We start from the raw sequence: 22,893 nt of genomic DNA on the forward strand, positions 1-22,893 counted from the left end.
ATTCATACAATGCACCCATTCTACAGTATACACCTTTGATCCTCATGATAGATAGTCTTCCTGTGTATCCAGTAATGTTCCTTATCATAGGTAATAAAATCCAATATCTTCTTAAACAGAGGTCAAATGAAACTTCAGTCATGGTTCATGATAATCTAAAAAACTTGATCCACAATTAATTTAGTTTCCGAATTCAACAACATACCTTTTACTTTATAAACAGTTCATGGTAAAATAGGATATTATAGTGTTTGGATGAATTAAATGATAATTTGTTCCACTGTAAAACAGAAGACCTCTGGCTAACATAATTCAATACAGTATTTAATTACATATTGATTCAATGTTTTTTCAAGCATTAAAACCATAAGATGCTGTCACTTCACTTTAAAAGGATATGGTCAATGCTCCTATTGAATTTTGGCTTTTAAAGCCTGGTCGTGAAGGGTGAGACATGTTATCAGCTTGCAGTTCATTTGAGGATATGACGGATCTATTCCTTGCATTATAGTAGCTCTGCATGTCCTTGTTTACAGTGACTTGTTCTGTATAAAGTTCATGGAATATGCAGATTAAATGACAAAGGTCCTCTTTTTGCCTGCCGCAAAGCCAGCATATTGTAGACCCTGTATGTACCCAGCTTGGCTGGTCGCAATCGACAGTAATTTTCCAAAGCGCAGGGCCATCAGCTGTCTTTTTAGATGTGCTGAAAATGTAATAATTAAGTACGGTGCTGGTGCAAGGATATTATCATTTGTAATCACCATCCAGGCATGGGATCTAAGGCTGACGGTGTTTTTGTCGAGTACCAAGGAATGAAAATTTGCAGTTTTGTTTATGACTTGTTTAAAAGTTAAAAAAGGGAGATTACACACCCATAGCTCGGCCATGCAGGTAGTTGTTAATGCTTTTTGGAGATATTGATTATATGCAGATTTTTTATTGTTTACGAGTTCTCTCCATAGGGCCTTATTGAGTAGGGAATGCGCTGTATTCTGTTTCAGTCAATACCAGAACTTATTGTGTATACATTCTCCCTAATGTTTCATTTATAAACCCAAATTCAAGTCGCACCTGGGCTGGTGATGCTGACTGGTGGATCTCGAAGACTTTTCTATCGGTTGTAGCTAACAATTCATTCAGAAGTACAGAATCTTTACCATGTAAAGCAATGCTGGCGTACGTTATTGCTGGCAGTATTTTTGCCTCTATCACGGCAAGCAATGGTTTGTAGGATGGCGGCTTCCATTTTTTTGCCAGGATCCTAAAGCCAAAAGCTAATTAACTAATACTCTGCTGAAATCATTTTTCTGCTCTTGATGGTTTAATCTATTATCCATGTAAAACCCTAAGTATTTATAACTGGCTACTTCTTCTAATGGTTTACTGTCAAGCCAGATGTTTTGCTTGGTGCTTGGACGATTGCTGATGAGCATTGTTTTACTTTTTAATGGGTTAATTTCTAGTTTGTTAGTTGTTATATATTCCATCAATTCTGTTAGTGACCTTCGGAGACCAACCTTAGGGGCCTATTACGATTGCGGTTCTTCCGCATCCTCCGGGCCCGCAGAAGCCACCGCCGGCCCGGAGGATGCGGAAAAACCGCAGCGGACCCACAAAAGACCCACCACCACATTAGGATGGCTGGTGGGTCCTGGTTTCCGTACGCAGCTTTTCCGCGGCGGAAAAGCTCTAATATGGTGGCGGTGTCTCTCAGACACCGCCAACCATATTAGGATGGGCTTTAAAACATGCTTTTCCGCGGCGGGTTTTCCGCCGTGGAAAAGCATGTGGAACTTCACTGCGGGGGCCCGTTGCGGGCCCCCTGGGTGAATGGGGGGTGGGCACATGGGGGGGTACCTATGGTACCCCCCTGCATTTGTATGCAGAAATCGGCAGGCACCACACGGTGCCTGCCGCTTTCTGCATACAAATGCAAAGTATGCATTTTTACCATTGCGGCGGGTGCAGCTTGAAGCCGCACCCGTCGCAATGGTAAAAATAGAGGAAGTGACCGCCAGGGTGGCGGTCACATCCTAATTGGACAGGAGGGAACTCTGCAGGCCATGCGGAGGTTCCCTCCTCCTCTGTGGTCGCGGACGGACTCAAGTCCGTCCGCGATCATAATGGGCCCCTAAATTAGGCTCATTAGCATCACATCGTCTGCATATGAAAGATGCAATAATGATAACTTCCCCAACTGCGGTGGATGAGAATTGATCATATCAAACCATTATGTGAGGTCAGATATAAATAAATTAAAAAGGTGCTGCGCCAACACGCATCCTTGTTGTAAGCCTTTGTTGTATTCAGCTTTCTTGGTAATCTGTGACCACCGCCCAACTTTATTCGTATCCATGCTTGCGAGTAGAATAACAGTATACCGCTAAGTATTCTATCAGGTATGTTCCAAGCTCTGAGTTTTTTCCACAAGTGGTGACGATTCACACTGTCAAATGCTGCCTTTAGAGCTATAAAGCAAAGGTGCAGTTGTTGTTTCTTCCGCATGCATTTGTCTGCTATTAGTGAGAGCGTTAGAAAATTTGTGATCGTTCCGATCCCTTTTCTAAAGCCTGTCTGGTTAATCAGAATCAAGTTGAACTTGTCTGACCAGTCGATCACGTCTGCCAAGATCAGAGAGGCGGAGTACTTTGCTTCTACAGCTAATAGGGTAATTAACCTATAATTTGACAGGCTTGTTTTATCTCCACCTTTGTAGATCGATGTGATGATTGGGCCTTGCCATCTAGTTAGAATTTGATTTGGTAGCTCAACTTCTTTAAATAGTGTGGCTAGATTTTTGCACCACCAAGTTGGATCGTATTTAAAAATTGCTTGAGGAATGCCATTGGGCCCTAGTGCTCTGTCTCCTCTGCCTTTCCGTATTGGGTTGATTATTTCAACTGCTGAATAAAATGACAAATCTATTTTTCCTTTAGACTGCAGATACCATCTTTTCCATAGCTGGTGTTTTCTGCTTTTCCTGTTGACGTCGCTAGATCTTGTTGATAGGAACCATCCCGGTACTTCAGAGACAGTTGTTCGGGAGTTGTGATCTCCATAAATCTTCTTGTTAGAAAATTGGCCCAATCGTGTTCTTGAAAATTTGAGGTTAAAGCATTCACTGGACAATTAAGGTTATTTATTAATTCCCAAAAGGTGCTAGAGTTAGTTTTCCTAGCACTAGACAGTAATTTTGAACAGACTCTTTTGTTTCCATTTCTATTATCTTCCCATAACTTATTTTTGTATTTTTTCCTCAACCAATGTGAGGTTTACAATGCTGTTTATACAGGATCCCTTGTTTTTATTTTCCTGATGGCTTTCTTTACTTCACGTTTCAGGATTTGAACTTCAGTGTGTTTATGTTTCATTGCTCCAGGCCGTCAATGTCATGATGTGGTTCAACTATCCTTGTTATGGCAGTTAACACCATGCAGTGTAAAATGTAATCTCACATTCATGTCAGTGTGCCCTCGTTTTTCCATAATGATTGCCATTCATTTCCTTTGAAGTCGTCGCACTCCCACATATACATTGCTAGACAATGACACTATACAAAAAGGCAACCCTCCCAAATTCCATGCACACACACACACATTTAGAGAAATTCATATACACAGGCGTCCGCACAGGTGACACATATACACAAACACAGTAACGCCCCAGTACATCACTTTGTCCCTCCTCGCAGGCACCCACTTGAGGAGTGCCTGGCCACGTGAAGACGGTTGATAGCCAGAAACCGGTCCTAGGATGCTTGATTCCGGTCCAGGGAAGACATGGCTTGGCAGTTCGGGCTGGACTGTTCCCATGAGGCACAGGGTCAAGGCTGATTTGCACATATCCATTTCTGAACTGGGGTGGTGTGGTGAGCAAATAAACGATGGATTTAGGCCCAGATCTCTGTACTGGGGTGAATGTATGACATTGTTCTGCATTCTGTCCATCAACTGTTGTTTTTGCATTGGCCACGTGACTCAGCACAGCTTTCCAGGAAACTGGAGGATGAGAACTATATAATGCCACTCTTCCGCTCCATGACCCAGGGCCATGTGCATCACCATTACCCAGGCCTGGTAGAAGGCTTGTTTTCACACTGTAAGAGAAGGATGCAGAGGCTTCGTGAAGGGTTTCCCACTAACGAGGATAACTGTAACCAGCACTCTGACGATAGGGGAATCTGCTGCCCCTTGTCCACTACTTGCATGTCTATGAGTGAGGGCTGCAGCTGTATGCACCCAGAACCCGAACATGCAAGTGGGTGTGGCAAAAAAGTATGGACTGAATTCATGAGCTTAGTACTTGACAGTAGCAGCTGGCAGAAGTGGTGGAACTCTGTGTCACGTGATACCGCTCCCGCTGCCTTCACTTAAATGAAGAAGCAGACCTCTAAATGGTTATGTTTTAGGGGTTGAGTTTGGGATTGAGGTTCACTCAATTCTGCCATATTTTGTCTATAAAGATTTTTCCAATGTTTCAAAAATGTTTGCAAGGCAAGAGTGTATAGAACATGTTTAGAAATATTGTATAGTTTTAGATTGTATTTGAGTACCTGACGCTTTACTCTCGACCTCTTATCCTGTGAATCTTTCACGGCGTAGCACCAGGTAACATTTAACAAAAGACTTAACAGAAGCCACGGAGCTAGATTCATCTTTGGCAAAGTAGTAGTTGGGTTGAACTCTAACGTTTTTATGCAAGCAATAATTTTAGTTTTCTTTTTCTGCTATCACAGGGTTTTGAGAAAAAACGAAATCAGAACTCTAAGTTCACATTGCTTTTCGCCCCTCCGGAACCTAGATGAACTGTAAGTTTCAGAAAAATAACAAATGCAAAATACTTTTTCTTCTGTATGAAAATGAAATTGCAACAGAACAGGCAGTCATTGAATAATCCTGAGAAAAAGGAAATCACCAATGTATGTGTAGCTTGTATATGTACAGAAGCAGAAAACAAGTCAAATTGTAATTGCATTTCTGTAACTCCTGTGCAAAGATGAAAAATTATTCTCATTCATCAGATGAGCATCTAGGAAGTGATTAGCATATGTTTGATGTAAGTAACACATAGCTAACATTGCATAGACGTAGGCTTTGCATACACATTTTGGGTTTGAACATACATTTTCATGAAACTCAGGCTTTGATGTGATTTTATTTGAAACAATGCTGCTGGGACAGGAATGCTGTAATAGGTATAACCACAATGCTTAATTTGAGTCAGTGGTTCCTGGTGCTGGGCACCGGCACTTGATTGTCAGCACCGACTCTAATGACGGTCTACCATATGGTGGTGTTTTCTGTCTAATTTTGAGATGTGCACAACAATCGTGTTCATTAAGTCAAAATACATTAACAATTAATAATACCTGCCGCTCGTGCCATTATTATAGCTTTGGGTGGCCTGGAATAGCCTGAATTGTCACACTTGCAGGAGTGTGATGCTAAGTAGTTGTGATGGTACTGTAATTGGCAGCACTGGAGGGGCAAAGGGTGGGGCAGGCTGCAGTGGCCTTGACACTAAGGCAGTGCATAATGGCATCAGCATTCGAGTGGAAGCATACAATAGTTTTGCAGATAATTTGCAAGAAACAGGGAAACATTGGCAGGGGAATACAGAGATCCTGCACCAGGGGCGGCAGTCAGGGAGATGTCAACCATCCCTTGAGCGGTCAGCAGAGGAAGATCTGAAGGCTAGGGAAACAGGCACTGTGGGTAGACTTGCTGACAGGAAGGGAGAACTTTTCCCAGGAATTTCTGGAAGTGTACTTGTAGTTCATAGAACTAGAACCTGAATGGGGAGAAGGGTCCTTTAGGAACAAACATGTGATTGAGCTTAAATGAATGCAGTGTTGAGGAAAGAAGGTGTAAAGAGAGGTTCTAGGGGAGGTCTTGGCTGGGTAAGTTTTGAAGATCATGGTGGTGCTTTTCAGAAGTGTCTTGTGATTGGCTAAGAGACAGAAGGCGGAGGCATAGGTATCATTAATGCATTAGGCGGAATCTCACCAGGGCCCGGTGATATGAGGGGCCACCTGCAGTCCACGTTTCCTTGTTTGCATAATGGCCCTGGCTGAGGATGCAGGGAAGCATATGATTTCAGCTTAGCAATAGGGCACGGTGGGTCATCCTATACCTCATACATATAATACTGTAAAAAACTTTAGTTTGAATGAAAACGTTGAGGCATAGGAAGGAGAACACCAAGCTGCATGGTGCTGGAATGAGAGTTGCTGCATGTGCTGCAAACCCCCCATTAAATTTGAGATAGTTCAGATGGAGAATGACAAATGACGGGCCCTTCAAGTTTTTGGTTTTTTGTTGCCACTATTATTTTTTTGTTTTCAAATACAAAAGGTCGCATGTCCTCTATACCTGTTGTAGGGTGAGGTTACGGTTCAGCACCCCAATCTAAACATTGTTCCAGTACCACTGTCAGGCTGCCATCAGTATGGAGGTCACTGGACAAGCAGAAGGAGGAGATGTTGTCCACAAAGCATAGCAAGAAAAGGAATGGTCCTAAGATCAGGCCTGGGTGTGCGCCCACTGCCTGGGAATGTGAGGAGCACCATAAGACATCAGAGGAGCAGCTCTAACATTAGGGAATAAGCAGTCCAGCACTGTGCTTGAGATACCTAGAGGGGCAAGAGGAGGTAACCGGTACGGGTAGTCACCGAAGCTGAATGATACTGAGCTGGCACGGAGAGGAAGGAAATAAGAAAGCTGAACACATATATAAGGGTAGCCTCTGTGGCATGCAGGCGACGAAAAGCTAACCCAATTGTAAAGTGTTGAGGATGTCTTGAACAACAGACACTCAAGCATATAAGAATGAAGAAGAGTTGGGAGGTTGAGCGATACCTAGGTGAGAAAGAGAGATCAGGCGTCGATTTCCTGACCACCAATATGATAACTGTAGATTTTATGCATTGTGGATAGGTACAAGAGAAAAGAGAGTAGATAAAAGAGTTTAGAGTGGGAGATGAATACACTTGAATAGAATACCAGCACCTTGATGATTGAAGGACTGAATAGGTGGGATTCGCACAGATACGTTAGTGGACTAGAGAACAGGTATGTAAGAGTTGCATAAGGTGTGCACATAGATGTATTGCATTGATGTAGAATGGATGATTACATCTATTTTACCAAAAAATTCACAATGCATGGAATGCCAAGGTAAAGGAAACGTATGCTATTTTCGCACCTTTCGAAGTTATTTTTTTCCATCACAGTATTTTTTTCATGCATGCCACCAATTCATAGGCACATTTTTAAATACTGAACTGATTGATACAGTTCATCCAGCTCTCTACACAACTCACTCAAGTCCATAAACATTTATACAGAGGGCCTTATTACGATGCCGGTCGGACGCACGTCCAACACATATCTTTTCAGAATGGAAACCGACCGACTAGTAGTTGGCGGCTCCATCTGACAAATTTGGTTGCAAATTCCCATTTTTCCATTGTCGGAAAAGGGCCGTAGCACAAGCCTAACTGGAAAAATTTATGTTTTGAAACTAGGGCCCCCCAGAGTCCGTTTTTGACAGCCATTGAAAGGCTGTCTGAAAAGGGACATCATTATATCTTTAGCAGTGCCTGAACAGAAACCACCCTAATGTAGGCTATTACATTCCGACCAATGGTTGGACGGGCTCCGTGAGCCCGTTGGAAGTGTTGTCGGTCCGTCCGCCCGCTGACTTCAATCGCCACGCATCATAATGCTGTACAAAAGGGGGTGGTGATGGACGGAGCATCTGAACCAATCAAACACTCACACCCAGTCAAAAGATCTGGGTTTAATCCATCACCATTCTCTAGCCCACTCTGCCACCGCAGTTCAGACATGGCCATATGCAAATCAGTCAGACCCTGTGCCTCATGGGAACAGTCCCGCCCGAACTGCCAAGCCATGCTTTCCCTGAACCAGAAACAAGCTTCCTAGGACCGGTTTCTGGCATTTCAGCCACCTTCAGCCAGGCTTGCTTGAATCCAGTGACAAAGTGAGCAAGGGACTCACGTCTGAGCATACCCTGCCAACTTATGGCGAACAAAGCGGTACAAAAGGGGGTGGTGATGGACGGAGCATCTGAACCAATCAAACACTCACACCCAGTCAAAAGATCTTGGCAGGGTATGCTCAGACGTGACTCCCTTGCTCACTTTGCAGTTCGGGCTGGACTGTTCCCATGAGGCACAGGGTCAGACTGATTTGCATAGGGCCATGTCTGAACTGGGGTAGCAGAGTGGCCTAAAGAACGGTGAGGGATTAAACCCAGATCTGTTGACTGGGTGTGAGTGTTTGATTGGTTCAGATGCTCCGTTCATCACCACCCCCTTTTGTAACGCATCATAATGCGGCAGACGGACTGCAGCACGAGATGTCGGTCGGACCGCAACCGACAGCCTGTCGGTTGTGATCCGACAGACATCATAAGGAAGTCCTAAGTGTTAGGTTGAGTGTAGCACCTGCATTCCTGACGGTTTGTCAATTCCTTGTGTTGGTTTGCTTTGTCGGTGTAAAGCAAATTTACATTGCATGCCTTTGGCCACTTCTCTGACACTGCACTGGATATACCCACTATTTTCAACACATGCACAACTGACATGTGCATAAAGCACACATGTGGCACATATTTTGCACACATAGCATACACATGTGAAATGTATATCACTTTTCTTTTGTCATTTACACACTATTTACACATCTGTATGTTGTGATTTGCTTGTATACAACTGTTTCTACCATTTTTACTAGAAAAGATTCTCATGATTTCCGCTTGTCATTCTCATGTGGCATCCCACATCTTTTACCATAATCAAGCAGCTCTTTAAGTCCAAAGCGAAAACACAGCTTGTCGCACTGAGCATGAATAACGTGTATATGTAGCTTTTCGGTGCTTTGTTCACCTCTATTTTAGTTGAGGTATGTTGAACACTTCCATTGATTTGCCAATTATGCTCATGCTACACATCTACAACGGCACAGTCTCCCAGTAGAAATCACAAATGTTTACCAATTGATATTACTTGTATAATTTTGCGATCATGACTTTTTTGGTCCTTTTTTTCACAGAGATTTGGCTGATAACAGCATAGAAATATTTTCACCATCCTTACTGAAAGATTTGAAGGACCTCTCTCAATTGTAAGGTTTAGTATTATATTTTACATTTAATTTTATTGCACTTGTAGTAATTGTTAAAGGACTGGATTAGACACACAGCAGAAAAAAATTGTTGTTCCCTGCAGGCCCTTTGTTTAATGCAAGCCTTTGCAGCTTGCCAACCATGGCTGCTAAAGTGAAGCTTTTTTAATTTACAAAAGGCAAATTGTGATTCGGTAACTTGTTACTGAATTACAGTTTGCATTTGCGACCTAATACTGATTTGGTATTTGCGAGGGGCATCTTTAGGGCATCCCTTCTAAATACTAAATCGAAGTGATATGTATTCATTTTTACCACTTAATTCCAGTCGCAAAATAGTAATAATTTACAACCAATTCAAAAGTAATGGTAACCCATTCGAAAATGACCCCTTCCCCTTTGAGAATGCTAAACAAAATATTTTTTAAGAATGGGTGGTGGTCCAACTCACCACTACCTACTCTTAAAAAATTAAACTAAAACATTTAATTTTCTTTATTTAAACGTATCCCATTTTCCTTTAAGGAAAACAGGCTGTAAAAAAAGATTACTTTATTAAAAAGCAATCACAGTCATGGTTGTCTGCTCACCCCAGCAGACCACCGTCCCTGTGATGGCTGAGATTCCTACTGGGTCACAAACGGCAGCCTACCTCATTAATATTCACGAGTAGGTCAATTTGCAGCCCACTAGGAATCTGTTTTTAAAAATAAAACTTCCATACATGAGGAATTGTGATTTCCACATTGTGATGCGGTATGAATTGGAAATTGGAAATCACAATATCTAATGTTGATAGATCTGGCCTTCAGTACTCTATGAAAAGGGTTGATCATCACAAACTCATTTCACTCTGTCATTCAAGAAAATGTAATAATGTTATGAATCATGTTTAAAAATGCAAATTTTCTTTGAAAAACTATTAGGCCTCAAATGAACACAGTAGCTCTGTATTAGTCAGGTGTTTCTTTGTTTCTTCTGTAACAAACATATTTTGATAGCTTGGGTCATATTTTCACAGAGCTTTCCTTGATGTAAGACAGATAATACTCTCATACCCCGCGACCTTCATCAAGTCAGTTTCTGTCTGTAATTATTGGTCAAATTATTGGCTGTGGCTAAGCTCTAAATAATCATATCTACTTGTGCGAATCACGTGTGGGGTCAGCTACACCCTTTAATAGATGGTAGAATGGACACAGGAACTGTGTAAAAATTGCCCTAGCTTCAGAGTTTGCCCAGGCAATTACTGCTATGGTGGCGGATGTTCATGCATTCTTGGAGACCATCTTTAGATGCTGTTAGACCTGACATCATTGGCATGAGTCTCTCCTCCATTTTTTCTGTTTGCCTCCTCTGTTTACGATGTTTTTGCTGGTATATTGCTTTGGGCACTGTGCCACTGCTGATCAGTGCCACAGTGCAAGTGCTCCCTATGTGAAATTGCTGTATTGATTGACTTCCATGTTTGGCTTATTTGGTTTACTGTCAGTCCCTAGTAGAGTGCACCAGGAGTGCCAGGGCTTGTAAATACAAATGCTGCTAGTGGGCTTGCAGCACGTGTTGTGCCACCCACAAGAGCGGCCTAGTAAAAGTATGTCTGAAGGTCTACCATTGCTAGACCACGTGCAGTCTGACTGTCACAAGGACTGCGCAAGTACACCTACTTGCCAGTCCCTAAACCTTCCCTTAACTTCATGTTAGTCACCCCTATGGTAGGCCCAAGGCAGGGTGCATTGTAAGCATAAGGTAGGACAAGCCTGACAAGGTTGGCATGTCCTGATAGTGAATTACAGCCATATTCGTTTTTCACTATTGTAAGGTAACCTGCTCTCCATCAGTTAGAATGGGCTGCCAGGATTATTAATGCTATAATCCTAGCAGGCTCGGGGAGCATGGTGCAATGTCGAGTTTGGTATCCCTGAACTCAGGGTTTAATAACGCATCCGTTTGTGTGGATGGTTTTTGGACTCTGTGTTTAAAAATAGCACTTTTAGAAAGTAGCTATTTTCTTGTCTAACTGTCTACCGGTCTCTGCTGGTTCTGGTGTGCGTGTGACAGGAGCTGGGTGGCTCCAGAGGTCTGAATGAATCAGTGTGGGGTGAGTGGTGCATTTGCATTGAGAGTAGGGGAAGAGTAGCTCCTGATAGCCTGCCCTGCCTGATACAATGCTGGCTCCGCCCCCCTGCCAGGCGACTGATGACTCTGAACCTGCCAGGGACTTTCCTGGCCCCACCTCCTGCCGGGCAACTGATGGCCCTGCCCCTGCCAGTGACAATGCTGGCTCCGCTCCTGCTGGGCGGCTGAAGACTCTGCCCTGCACAGTGAATAGGCCAGGTGCCTAGGCCTGGCAACACCCACAACAAACCCAGGATGGGGGGAAATTCCCCTGCATGGACAAAGGGATCAAAGCCAAAAAGGGGTATAAGAGAAGGACCCCTGAACCAAGAATTTAGATCACTTCTGACAAGGAAACCTGAACCAAGGACAAGAAGCCTGCTGATCCAAGGACTGTCTACCCCTTCTGCCAGAGTGCTGTTTGTTGGGGGAATCCTGCAGTTGCTTCTTTATTTTTGCCAAGGAACCAGGAGAGAGGAACTGAGTGTGTACTCTCAAACTTGCTAAGAAAATCTCCAAGGGCTGGAAGAAGTGCCAGCCTCCTGTTGAAGTCAGAGGGTCAAAGGACTTCATTTATTTGCTAAAAGTGCTTGTTGCTGGAACCTGAAATCCAGCACCTCTGAAGAATCCAGCAATCTCGACGCCGACGGACGTCGCCGAATCCAGCTCGACATCGTGAGTAACGGCTCCAGTGTCCCGCACCTTCGACGCCGGCCGCCGGGCCCGATCGACGCCAGTAGCGACGCCAGTGAGTAGCGAGTTCGGCTCCAGCTCCAAGTGACCATGTGTCGACGCCGCCGCTGATCGCATCGACTTCGAGCCCTATCGACGCCGTGAGCGCTGCTCACTCTTGCAACATCGACATCGACGACGCCGTATCCTGCTTCATCCCGTGAGCGCTGCTCCCGCCTGACTTCGGTCGACGCCGCTGCAGATCGCCCCGACTCCGAGGCCCGATCGACGCCGAAGACGCGACGCCGGACATCTCGACGCCGCTGATCATCGAGTGCTTCACTTTTCCAAGGTACTGTGTTGTTGGGGTCTGTGCGACTCCGGGCTCGACGTAGCGCTCCTCGCGGTCGACGCCGAACCTTTGGATTAACTTTGCCTCGACGTCGTGTGACTCCCGTGTGGGTTACATTGTTGCCAAGAACTGTGTTTTTAAAGAAGAAGAGTTGCTTTTGTTACTAAAGACTTTGTGCTAAGAAGAAACCGTACTTGAACTATTATTTTTCCTTCCAAGAGTATTTATTAAGATTGTGGTATATTTTTGTCGTTATTTGGTCTTGTGCTAAGCCTTATATAAACATTCTTATTTTTATAATACTACTGTGTCGTGTCCATTTGTAGAGTATTCACTTTATTACTGTATGTGGTCATAAATGCTTAACGCACTGCCTCTGAGATAAGCCTGTCTGCTTTGCCAAGCTACCAAGGGGGTGAGCAGGGGTTATCTAAGTGTGTGATCCCCTTGCCCTGACTAGAAAAGGTGTGTCCCTATTTGTCAGAAGTGTATACCTCTGCCAACTAGAGACAGCCGCTTCTAACATTGGTGGGTCAGCGGTGAGGATTTGAACTTTGCATTTATGACCCATGTGCAGTGATTAGTGTGCGCTACATAGTGAAAGCAGACCATAGCGCAGCCACAATCTGTTTTGGTTGGATATCCTATTTTTGTTCTCCGCTTTCCTGGAGCTTGATTTTTTAAACTGCCAGTTTTGACCATGAGTAATGCTGGAGGCACTACACCTGTTGTTGAGGAGGACTTTGATAGGAGTAAGATAAACGACTATCCAGTAAGGAAGCTGAAATCCTTTTGCAAGCAGTTGAAAGTTCCTACCCCAGGCATCACAAGGAGAGGAGATTATCTCAAAGCATTGCAGGCCTGGTTAGAGGCCAGAGATCCCTCTGATCCGGTGGTGGTACCGACAGGGGAAGGGGAGGAGGAGGTGCCAGTGAATGGGCCCACATCCCCTCCTGGCAGCAGTGTTTCCTCCAAAGGTCTTTCTCCTGAAGAAAGAGAAGAAAGGGCGAAGGAGCGAGCATACAACATGGAAATGGCAAAACTTAAGATAAATGGGCAGTTGGAGATAGAGAATGCAAGAGGCAAGAGAGAAGCTGATCTGGAGATCAAAAGGTTGGAGTTTGAAAGAGAGAAGTTAGCTTTGGAGCGTGATACCAGGTTGAGGGAGTTGGAGCTCAAAGCTAAAGAGTTAGAATTGAATCCCTCTGGTGGCAGCATCCCATCTGTGCCTGCAGAAAGTAGGTTTTATTTTCCCAAAGATGTGATCAAAGATTTTCAGAAGAATGAGGATATTGGTCAATGGTTTAAAGCATATGAGTTAGCATTGTTGGCCCACCGGGTCCCTGAGAAGGATTGGGGAGCGGGGTTGTGGGGTCGCTTTGTGAATGAGGGAAGAGATACCCTGTTAGACATGCCTGTTGAGGATAGGATGTCTTATACTCATATGAAAGATGCTTTAATGTTAAGGTATGGCCTAACCCCAGAAAAGTACAGACAGGCCTTTAGAGAATGTAAGAAGTTGCCTGGTACTACGTGGGTGGAATATGTGTCATATTTTTGCAGAGCCATGGATGGTTGGGTAAAGGGCAGCCATGTGGAAAGTTATGATGCTCTTTATGATTTGTTTGCTTGGGAGCACTTTTCTAATAACTGTTTTCCAGAGCTGCGCCAGCACCTTATTGATAGCAAGATATCTAACCCTAGAAAACTTGCTGAGGAGGCGGACCGCTGGGTCAGTACCAGGGTCCACAAGGGTCCAGTGGGAGACTCAGCCAAAGGTGGGCAGGGTCCCCAGCAGAAGAGTGGGAGGGACAAGGGTAAACAGAGGGAGTTCCAGAAAGGGCCCCAAAGTAATCCCCAAGGGAACCAAGGGAAGGGTTCCCAGCCGCCCCCTGTGAAGAAATCAGAGGCCCCGCCAGGTAAACCTGGTCATAGGGGCCCAATGACCTGCTTCACTTGTAAGCAGGTGGGACACCGTTTTTATGATCCTCAGTGTCCCTTGAAGAACTCTAGTGCACCACCCAGTGCACCACCCCGTCAGTTGGCAAGTGTAGCCCTGGGAGGGGAGGAGATGGTTGCCCATGGTGGGGAGGGCCCCGCAGAGATGTCCCTGGTCTCTTTAGGAGACATGGAAATGGTCCCTCCACCCCCTCTGCCTAGTAACACTAAGAAATATAGGCAGTGGGTGACCATTAATGGCCATAGAGTGGAAGCTCTCAGAGACACCGGAGCGAGTGTGACAGCTGTCAAGTGTCACTTGGTGTCCAGAGAGCAGGTTGTTCCCCACGCATTCTACCCTGTGATAGCTGCTGACAACTCCCAGAGAGAGTGTAAGGTAGCTCAGGTTCCCTTTGAATGGGGGGGAGTTTCAGGTACTCTTCGTTGCTGCAAGGCCCGCCATGCCTGTTGATTGTCTCCTGGGCAATGATTTGGAAGACTCCCCTTGGGCTAAGGTGGAGAGGGAGACACATTTGAAAATGTTGGGTGTGCCAGAGTGGGTGCGTGCAACCACTCGATCGATGACAGCAAGTAAGGGTGTTGATGGGGTTCTGGAGCCTGAAAGTATGGCCCAGGACCCAGCTGTGAAGAGAAGAGGCAGGGGGCGCGGGAAACCGTCCCCCGTAGTTCCCGTGGTCCAGGAGGAGGCAGACCTTGAGGGGTATGCCCTGGAACCCACAGGTGAACAAGTTGCTGAACTGGGAGACCTGCCCTAGCTGACCCACTGGCAGCAGGATGGTGGTCCCTCCAGGGAAGAATTTTGTGCAGAACAAAAAGTGTGCCCTTCTCTTGTGGGTATGAGGCAGCAGGCCTCAGCCCAAACAACAGGTGATCAGTCAGGGTCACATTTGGTCTACTGGGAGAACGATCTCCTGTATAGCGAGCCTAAGGCTGCTGAGCCTGGGTCAGCCCGTGTGCTGGTGGTACCCCAGCGCTTCAGAGCCTTCCTACTGGGGTTGGCTCATGACGTTCCGTTAGCTGGACATCTGGGGCAGGACAAGACCTATGACAGGCTTGTCACCCATTTTTATTGGCCTCAGATGAGAAGGGATACAGATATCCATTGCAAGACCTGTCAAACTTGCCAGGCAAGTGGGAAAAGCGGGCGGAAGCAGAAGGCTCCCCTCCAACCTTTTCCCGTGGTCAGTACCCCCTTTGACCGGGTGGGGATTGACATTGTTGGGCCCCTGGACCCCAAGACAGCCCTGGGCAACAGGTTCATCCTGGTCTTGGTGGACCATGCCATACGGTACCCGGAAGCCATCCCTCTCAGAACAGTGACGGCCCCCGTGGTGGGACGGGCACTGATGGGTGTTTTTTCCCGAATGGGGTTGCCCAGAGAGGTGGTGTCAGACCGGGGCACCAACTTCATTTCCAACTATATGAAGTCTCTGTGGAAGGAGTGTGGGGTAACCTACAAGTTCACCACTCCTTACCACCCTCAAGGTAACGGGTTGGTTGAGAGATTCAACCGTACCCTTAAAGGCATGATTATGGGTCTTGAAGAACCAATGAGGCGTAAATGGGACGTCCTCTTGCCATGCCTGTTGTTTGCTTACCGTGAGGTGCCACAGAAGTCTCTAGGGTTCAGCCCCTTTGAACTTTTGTATGGACACCCGGTAATAGGACCTTTAAGTCTGGTCAAAGAAGGCTGGGAGCAATCTCCCAGGAAAGCTCCCAGGATGTATACAGTTACATGCTGGCCTTTAGGAACCAGACCAGGCGCTTCAGAGATCTTGCTCAGGCAAATCTGGAGGCCAGCCAGGAAGAGATGAAGCGGTGGTACGACCGGAATGCCACTCTGGTAGAGCTTCAACCTGGACAGAAAGTTTGGGCCATGTCCCCTGTGGAACCTTGTGCGCTCAAGGACAGGTGGACTGGACCATTTGAGGTTGTGGAGAAAAAGAGCGATGTCACCTACATGGTGGACTTAAAGTCTCCCCGGAACCCCTTGCGGGTCCTGCATGTCAACCGTTTGAAGCCCCACTTAGAAAGGTCCGAAGTGGGCATGCTCCTAGCTACAGATGCTGGAATGGAGGAGGAGAGTGAGCCTCTTCCTGACCTCCTGTATGCAAAAGAGCAAGATGGGTCAGTGGATGGTGTTGTCCTCTCTGACACACTGACCCCTGAACAGCAGCAGGATTGTCGCCAATTGTTGGGACAATTCCCTGATCTGTTTTCCTTGATTCCTGGTGTCACTCAGTGGTGTGTCCATGATGTGGACACTGGGGACAGCACTCCTGTGAAGCACAAGGCTTACAGAGTGACTGACAAGGTCAGAGCATACATCAAGGAGGAGGTCTCCAAAATGTTTGCCTTAGGGGTGGTTGAGTCCTCTTGCAGTCCTTGGGCCAGCCCAGTGGTCTTGGTCCCAAAGGCTGAAGCGCCTGGTGCTTCACCGGAACTTCGGTTCTGTGTGGATTACCGAGGACTCAATTCAGTCACCAAGACTGACGCGCACCCCATCCCCAGAGCTGATGAGCTCATAGATCGGTTAGGGGCTGTCCGGTACCTTAGTACGTTTGATCTAACGTCTGGGTACTGGCAGATCGCCTTGACTGATGGGGCAAAAGAGAGGTCAGCATTCTCCACACCAGATGGGCACTACCAGTTCCGGGTTATGCCCTTTGGGATGCAGAATGCCCCTGCCACCTTCCAGAGGTTGGTCAACCAGGTCTTGGCTGGACTGGAGGATTTCAGTGCTGCCTACTTGGACGACATCGCAGTGTTCAGCGCCAGCTGGGAGGAACACTTGCGCCACCTCCAGGAAGTGTTGTTGGCCCTGCGCAGAGCAGGCTTCACAATCGAAGCCAGTAAGTGCCAGATTGGGCAGGGTTCAGTGGTGTACTTGGGGCACCAAATAGGGAGCGGCAAGGTGGCCCCCCTGCAACCCAAGATTGATACCATCCTGGCATGGGCACCGCCCAAAACCCAGACTCAGGTGAGAGCCTTCTTGGGTCTCACGGGTTATTACAGGAGGTTCGTCAAGGATTATGGTAACATTGTGCACCCCTTGACTTCGCTGACTTCCAGGAAGCAGCCAAGACTTGTGATCTGGACTGACGCCTGTCAGACGGCCTTTGACACCCTGAAAACTGCAATGTGCACAGCACCTATACTCCAGGCACCCGACTTTTCTAAAGAATTTGTTGTCCAGACGGACGCTTCAGAGCATGGCGTGGGGGCTGTTCTAGCTCAGGTGAATGAAGAGGGCCGAGACTTACCTGTAGCCTTCATCAGTAGGAGGTTACTTCCCAGGGAACAGAGGTGGAGTGCGATAGAGAGAGAAGCATTTGCTGTGGTCTGGGCGCTGAAGAAGCTAAGACCCTACCTGTTTGGGACTCACTTCCGGGTTCAGACAGACCACAGGCCCCTCAGATGGTTGATGCAGATGAGGGGTGAGAATCCAAAGCTGTTGAGGTGGTCCATTTCCCTACAGGGGATGGACTTCACGGTGGAACACCGCCCTGGCACAGTCACGCCAATGCTGATGGTCTGTCCAGATTTTTCCGCCTTAGTGATGAGGACTCCCTAGGGTAAGGATAGTTCTCCCCATATTTCAGCTGGAGGGGACACGTGTTAGACCTGACATCATTGGCATGAGTCTCTCCTCCATTTTTTTTGTTTGCCTCCTCTGTTTACGATGTTGTTGCTGGTATATTGCTTTGGGCACTGTGCCACTGCTGATCAGTGCCACAGTGCAAGTGCTCCCTATGTGAAATTGCTGTATTGATTGACTTCCATGTTTGGCTTATTTGGTTTACTGTCAGTCCCTAGTAGAGTGCACCAGGAGTGCCAGGGCTTGTAAATACAAATGCTGCTAGTGGGCTTGCAGCACGTGTTGTGCCACCCACAAGAGCCGCCTAGTAAAAGTATGTCTGAAGGTCTACCATTGCTAGACCACGTGCAGTCTGACTGTCACAAGGACTGCGCAAGTACACCTACTTGCCAGTCCCTAAACCTTCCCTTAACTTCATGTTAGTCACCCCTATGGTAGGCCCAAGGCAGGGTGCATTGTAAGCATAAGGTAGGACAAGCCTGACAAGGTTGGCATGTCCTGATAGTGAATTACAGCCATATTCGTTTTTCACTATTGTAAGGTAACCTGCTCTCCATCAGTTAGAATGGGCTGCCAGGATTATTAATGCTATAATCCTAGCAGGCTCGGGGAGCATGGTGCAATGTCGAGTTTGGTATCCCTGAACTCAGGGTTTAATAACGCATCCGTTTGTGTGGATGGTTTTTGGACTCTGTGTTTAAAAACAGCACTTTTAGAAAGTAGCTATTTTCTTGTCTAACTGTCTACCGGTCTCTGCTGGTTCTGGTGTGCGTGTGACAGGAGCTGGGTGGCTCCAGAGGTCTGAATGAGTCAGTGTGGGGTGAGTGGGGCATTTGCATTGAGAGTAGGGGAAGAGTAGCTCCTGATAGCCTGCCCTGCCTGATACAATGCTGGCTCCGCCCCCCTGCCAGGCGACTGATGACTCTGAACCTGCCAGGGACTTTCCTGGCCCCACCTCCTGCCGGGCAACTGATGGCCCTGCCCCTGCCAGTGACAATCCTGGCTCCGCTCCTGCTGGGCGGCTGAAGACTCTGCCCTGCACAGTGAATAGGCCAGGTGCCTAGGCCTGGCAACACCCACAACAAACCCAGGATGGGGGAAATTCCCCTGCATGGACAAAGGGATCAAAGCCAAAAAGGGGTATAAGAGAAGGACCCCTGAACCAAGAATTTAGATCACTTCTGACAAGGAAACCTGAACCAAGGACAAGAAGCCTGCTGATCCAAGGACTGTCTACCCCTTCTGCCAGAGTGCTGTTTGTTGGGGGAATCCTGCAGTTGCTTCTTTATTTTTGCCAAGGAACCAGGAGAGAGGAACTGTGTGTGTACTCTCAAACTTTCTAAGAAAATCTCCAAGGGCTGGAAGAAGTGCCAGCCTCCTGTTGAAGTCACAGGGTCAAAGGACTTCATTTATTTGCTAAAAGTGCTTGTTGCTGGAACCTGAAATCCAGCACCTCTGAAGAATCCAGCAATCTCGACGCCGACGGACGTCGCCGAATCCAGCTCGACATCGTGAGTAACGGCTCCAGTGTCCCGCACCTTCGACGCCGGCCGCCGGGCCCGATCGACGCCAGTAGCGACGCCAGTGAGTAGCGAGTTCGGCTCCAGCTCCAAGTGACCATGTGTCGACGCCGCCGCTGATCGCATCGACTTCGAGCCCTATCGACGCCGTGAGCGCTGCTCACTCTTGCAACATCGACATCGACGACGCCGTATCCTGCTTCATCCCGTGAGCGCTGCTCCCGCCTGACTTCGGTCGACGCCGCTGCAGATCGCCCCGACTCCGAGGCCCGATCGACGCCGAAGACGCGACGCCGGACATCTCGACGCCGCTGATCATCGAGTGCTTCACTTTTCCAAGGTACTGTGTTGTTGGGGTCTGTGCGACTCCGGGCTCGACGTAGCGCTCCTCGCGGTCGACGCCGAACCTTTGGATTAACTTTGCCTCGACGTCGTGTGACTCCCGTGTGGGTTACATTGTTGCCAAGAACTGTGTTTTTAAAGAAGAAGAGTTGCTTTTGTTACTAAAGACTTTGTGCTAAGAAGAAACCGTACTTGAACTATTATTTTTCCTTCCAAGAGTATTTATTAAGATTGTGGTATATTTTTGTCGTTATTTGGTCTTGTGCTAAGCCTTATATAAACATTCTTATTTTTATAATACTACTGTGTCGTGTCCATTTGTAGAGTATTCACTTTATTACTGTATGTGGTCATAAATGCTTAACGCACTGCCTCTGAGATAAGCCTGTCTGCTTTGCCAAGCTACCAAGGGGGTGAGCAGGGGTTATCTAAGTGTGTGATCCCCTTGCCCTGACTAGAAAAGGTGTGTCCCTATTTGTCAGAAGTGTATACCTCTGCCAACTAGAGACAGCCGCTTCTAACAGATGCTATTAGAAATTTGGTTTCTGGTTGGCAGAGGTATGCACCCTGTCCAGAAAGGTACCACAATCCTAGTCAGAGTGAGTCCCAACATACCTTAAATTATCCTGTGCTCGCCCTCTGGTACCTTGGAACAGAGCAGTCAGGATTAACTTAAGAGACAACGTGTAAAGTATTTGTGCAAAACTACAAACAGTAATACAGTGAAAACACCACAAAATGAATCCCCACCTGATTAGAAAAATAGAGATTAATTGTATGAATGAAACCAGACCAAAACAACAAATAGAAGTCGAGTTAGGAATTTTTAAAGAATAAATGTAAAATGGAACTTAGAAGCAATAACCAATTAAATGTGTTATCTGGCCGCGCTAGAGCAGGGCAAAGTCAAAAGTTCAGGCCGACCATAATGGAGCATGGGCCAGATACAGGGACCCACTTGAGCCCGCTGAACCAAAGTATCTAGATCCGAGATGGGCCGTCGTCAACAAAGATACGAGGTGCAGCCACGCAGTGGATAAGATGCGTCGATTGTCTCCACGCAACTGCAGAGCAATGTGTCAGTTTCGAGCGTGAAGCGCTGGTTATGAATGCAATGTGCACCTCCCGCAGTATGTGATGAGTCGATTATGAAGGCGATGCGCTTGTTCCTAAGGAGATGCGCTGGGTCTGCTCCATGCAACAACGAGGATGCACTGGTTCTGACTCAAGCAAAGGTGAAAATGCACCAGTTTCAATGATGATGTGTGGGTTCTGGTTTCAGAAGCAACATTAGCCTCATTTCCAAGGGTCCAGGAAGCCACATGACAGGGCAGACTCACAGCTAGTGGGGTCCTGATGCACGTGCAGGTAGTTGAAATCTTTAAAATCCATGAATCATCGAACAGGAGGCAAACCGGCAATCCCTTGGAGTCATTAGGGGTGCAAGTGCTGCAGGTCCAATCCTTGTCACCCAGGAGGGGAACAGCAGGCAGTAGGGTATCCCAGCAAGTCAACAGCATAGAAAGGCAGAAGTCCAGCAAAGCAGCAGTCCATCATGGTAGCAGTCTTTTCAGAAGCACAGCAGTTCTTCTTTCTAGCAGAGTGGTCGCAGGTCCTGAAGTGTACTGAAGTTATGGTATCAGAGGTCCAGTGTTTATACTCAGTTGTGCTTTGAAATTGTCCCTTCCTGCTATGGCTCCAGACTCACTACACAGAATATGCAGGCTTTTGTGTGTGGACAGGACACCCCCTATTCAGGTGTAAGTGTGAAGCTGTGCCTAGCTCCTCCCTCCCTTCCTCCTAGAATGGTCCATCAAGACACATCTAAGCTTCCTTTGTCTGTGGCTGTCCAGAGGAAAACAAAACCCAACTGTCATCCAGCCTAGACTAAACAGAGGCAGGCAGCAGACACCAAATGGCTAAAGTAGGTAAATGCCAACTTTGTAACAGTGTCAAACTGGGGAGATAGGTCCTGGGACGTAGGGTCAGCTGGACCATATAATGCTGGGAAAAGGCAAAATGCTGGCCCCACTATTATCTTTACAAGCTCTTGAATGTGAGCAACAAATCAATACTTAATTCCGATTTGTACGGTACCATTTATTTATACCATTTACTTCTTCTTTTTTAAATTTTTAAACAAATCCGATTGTGTGAGAAAGATATCACATTGGCATTACAATTAAGACATTAACATGCAAGGTTAACACGACAATTCATTATATACACATATATACATTGCATCATTATTGCACCTTTGCTATGCAGCAAATTCAAATCTTCGCATTTGTGATTGGACAAATCATATTTTCACAATGCTTATCAAGGATAAAGTCGCTTTAGGAAAAGGAGGTAAAATCAATATAACCACACACAAACGTGAGAGACGAGGGTGACGGTTACCGAACTAAAGCAGGGAATTGAATTCTCCGGAATTGAAAATACGAGCCAGTTCAGCAGAATGGAAAAATACAGTGCAAAGTGAGCAGCACCACAAAGAGAGCCGGTCACGATATTGGGCACACCAATATAAGGTGGGGAACAACCTCTGCTGCTTCCGTGACCTGGGGCCTGAACTCAGGCACACACAGCGCTAAAACACCTTCGAGAGCGCAAGACCCTAACTAAACAGAACTGACAACTACGAAAAACTAGTGAACCTCGGAAACTTGCTACATTTCCAGGATAAAGATCTCAAAAGATAAAGCCCTGATGAGAACTCGCCAAATGAATCAGCGAGTTTGAAACGCGTCGGCAATAAAGGAGGCAACTGATAGTTGATAGAAAGAACAAACCAAATAATTGGACTGACTAGAAATCAGATTAAGTTGTTTAGTCTCAGTTGGATTGTTTTGATTTAAAAGTTTCGTCTCATTTATATTGATTTTACCTCCTTTTCCTAAAGCGACTTTATCCTTGATAAGCATTGTGAAAATATGATTTGTCCAATCACAAATGCGAAGATTTGAATTTGCTGCATAGCAAAGGTGCAATAATGATGCAATGTATATATGTGTATATAATGAATTGTCGTGTTAACCTTGCATGTTAATGTCTTAATTGTAATGCCAATGTGATATCTTTCTCACACAATCGGATTTGTTTAAAAATTTAAAAAAGAAGAAGTAAATGGTATAAATAAATGGTACCGTACAAATCGGAATTAAGTATTGATTTGTT

General features: G+C 46.3%; 1 protein-coding gene across 1 annotated transcript in view; it reads left to right on the forward strand.

Moving 5' to 3' along the window:
• RXFP1 (relaxin family peptide receptor 1) overlaps positions 1 to 22,893 on the forward strand; it is a 1,193,379-nt gene that overhangs the window by 1,009,004 nt on the left and 161,482 nt on the right. The window contains exons 11-12 of the mRNA XM_078677666.1: positions 4,739 to 4,810; positions 9,081 to 9,152. Of these exons, the coding sequence (XP_078533792.1) occupies positions 4,739 to 4,810; positions 9,081 to 9,152 (144 nt within the window). The remainder of the gene's footprint in view (positions 1 to 4,738; positions 4,811 to 9,080; positions 9,153 to 22,893) is intronic.

The sequence above is a fragment of the Lissotriton helveticus genome, chromosome 2_1 (assembly GCF_964261635.1).
Source record: "Lissotriton helveticus chromosome 2_1, aLisHel1.1, whole genome shotgun sequence".
NCBI lineage: Eukaryota > Metazoa > Chordata > Amphibia > Caudata > Salamandridae > Lissotriton > Lissotriton helveticus.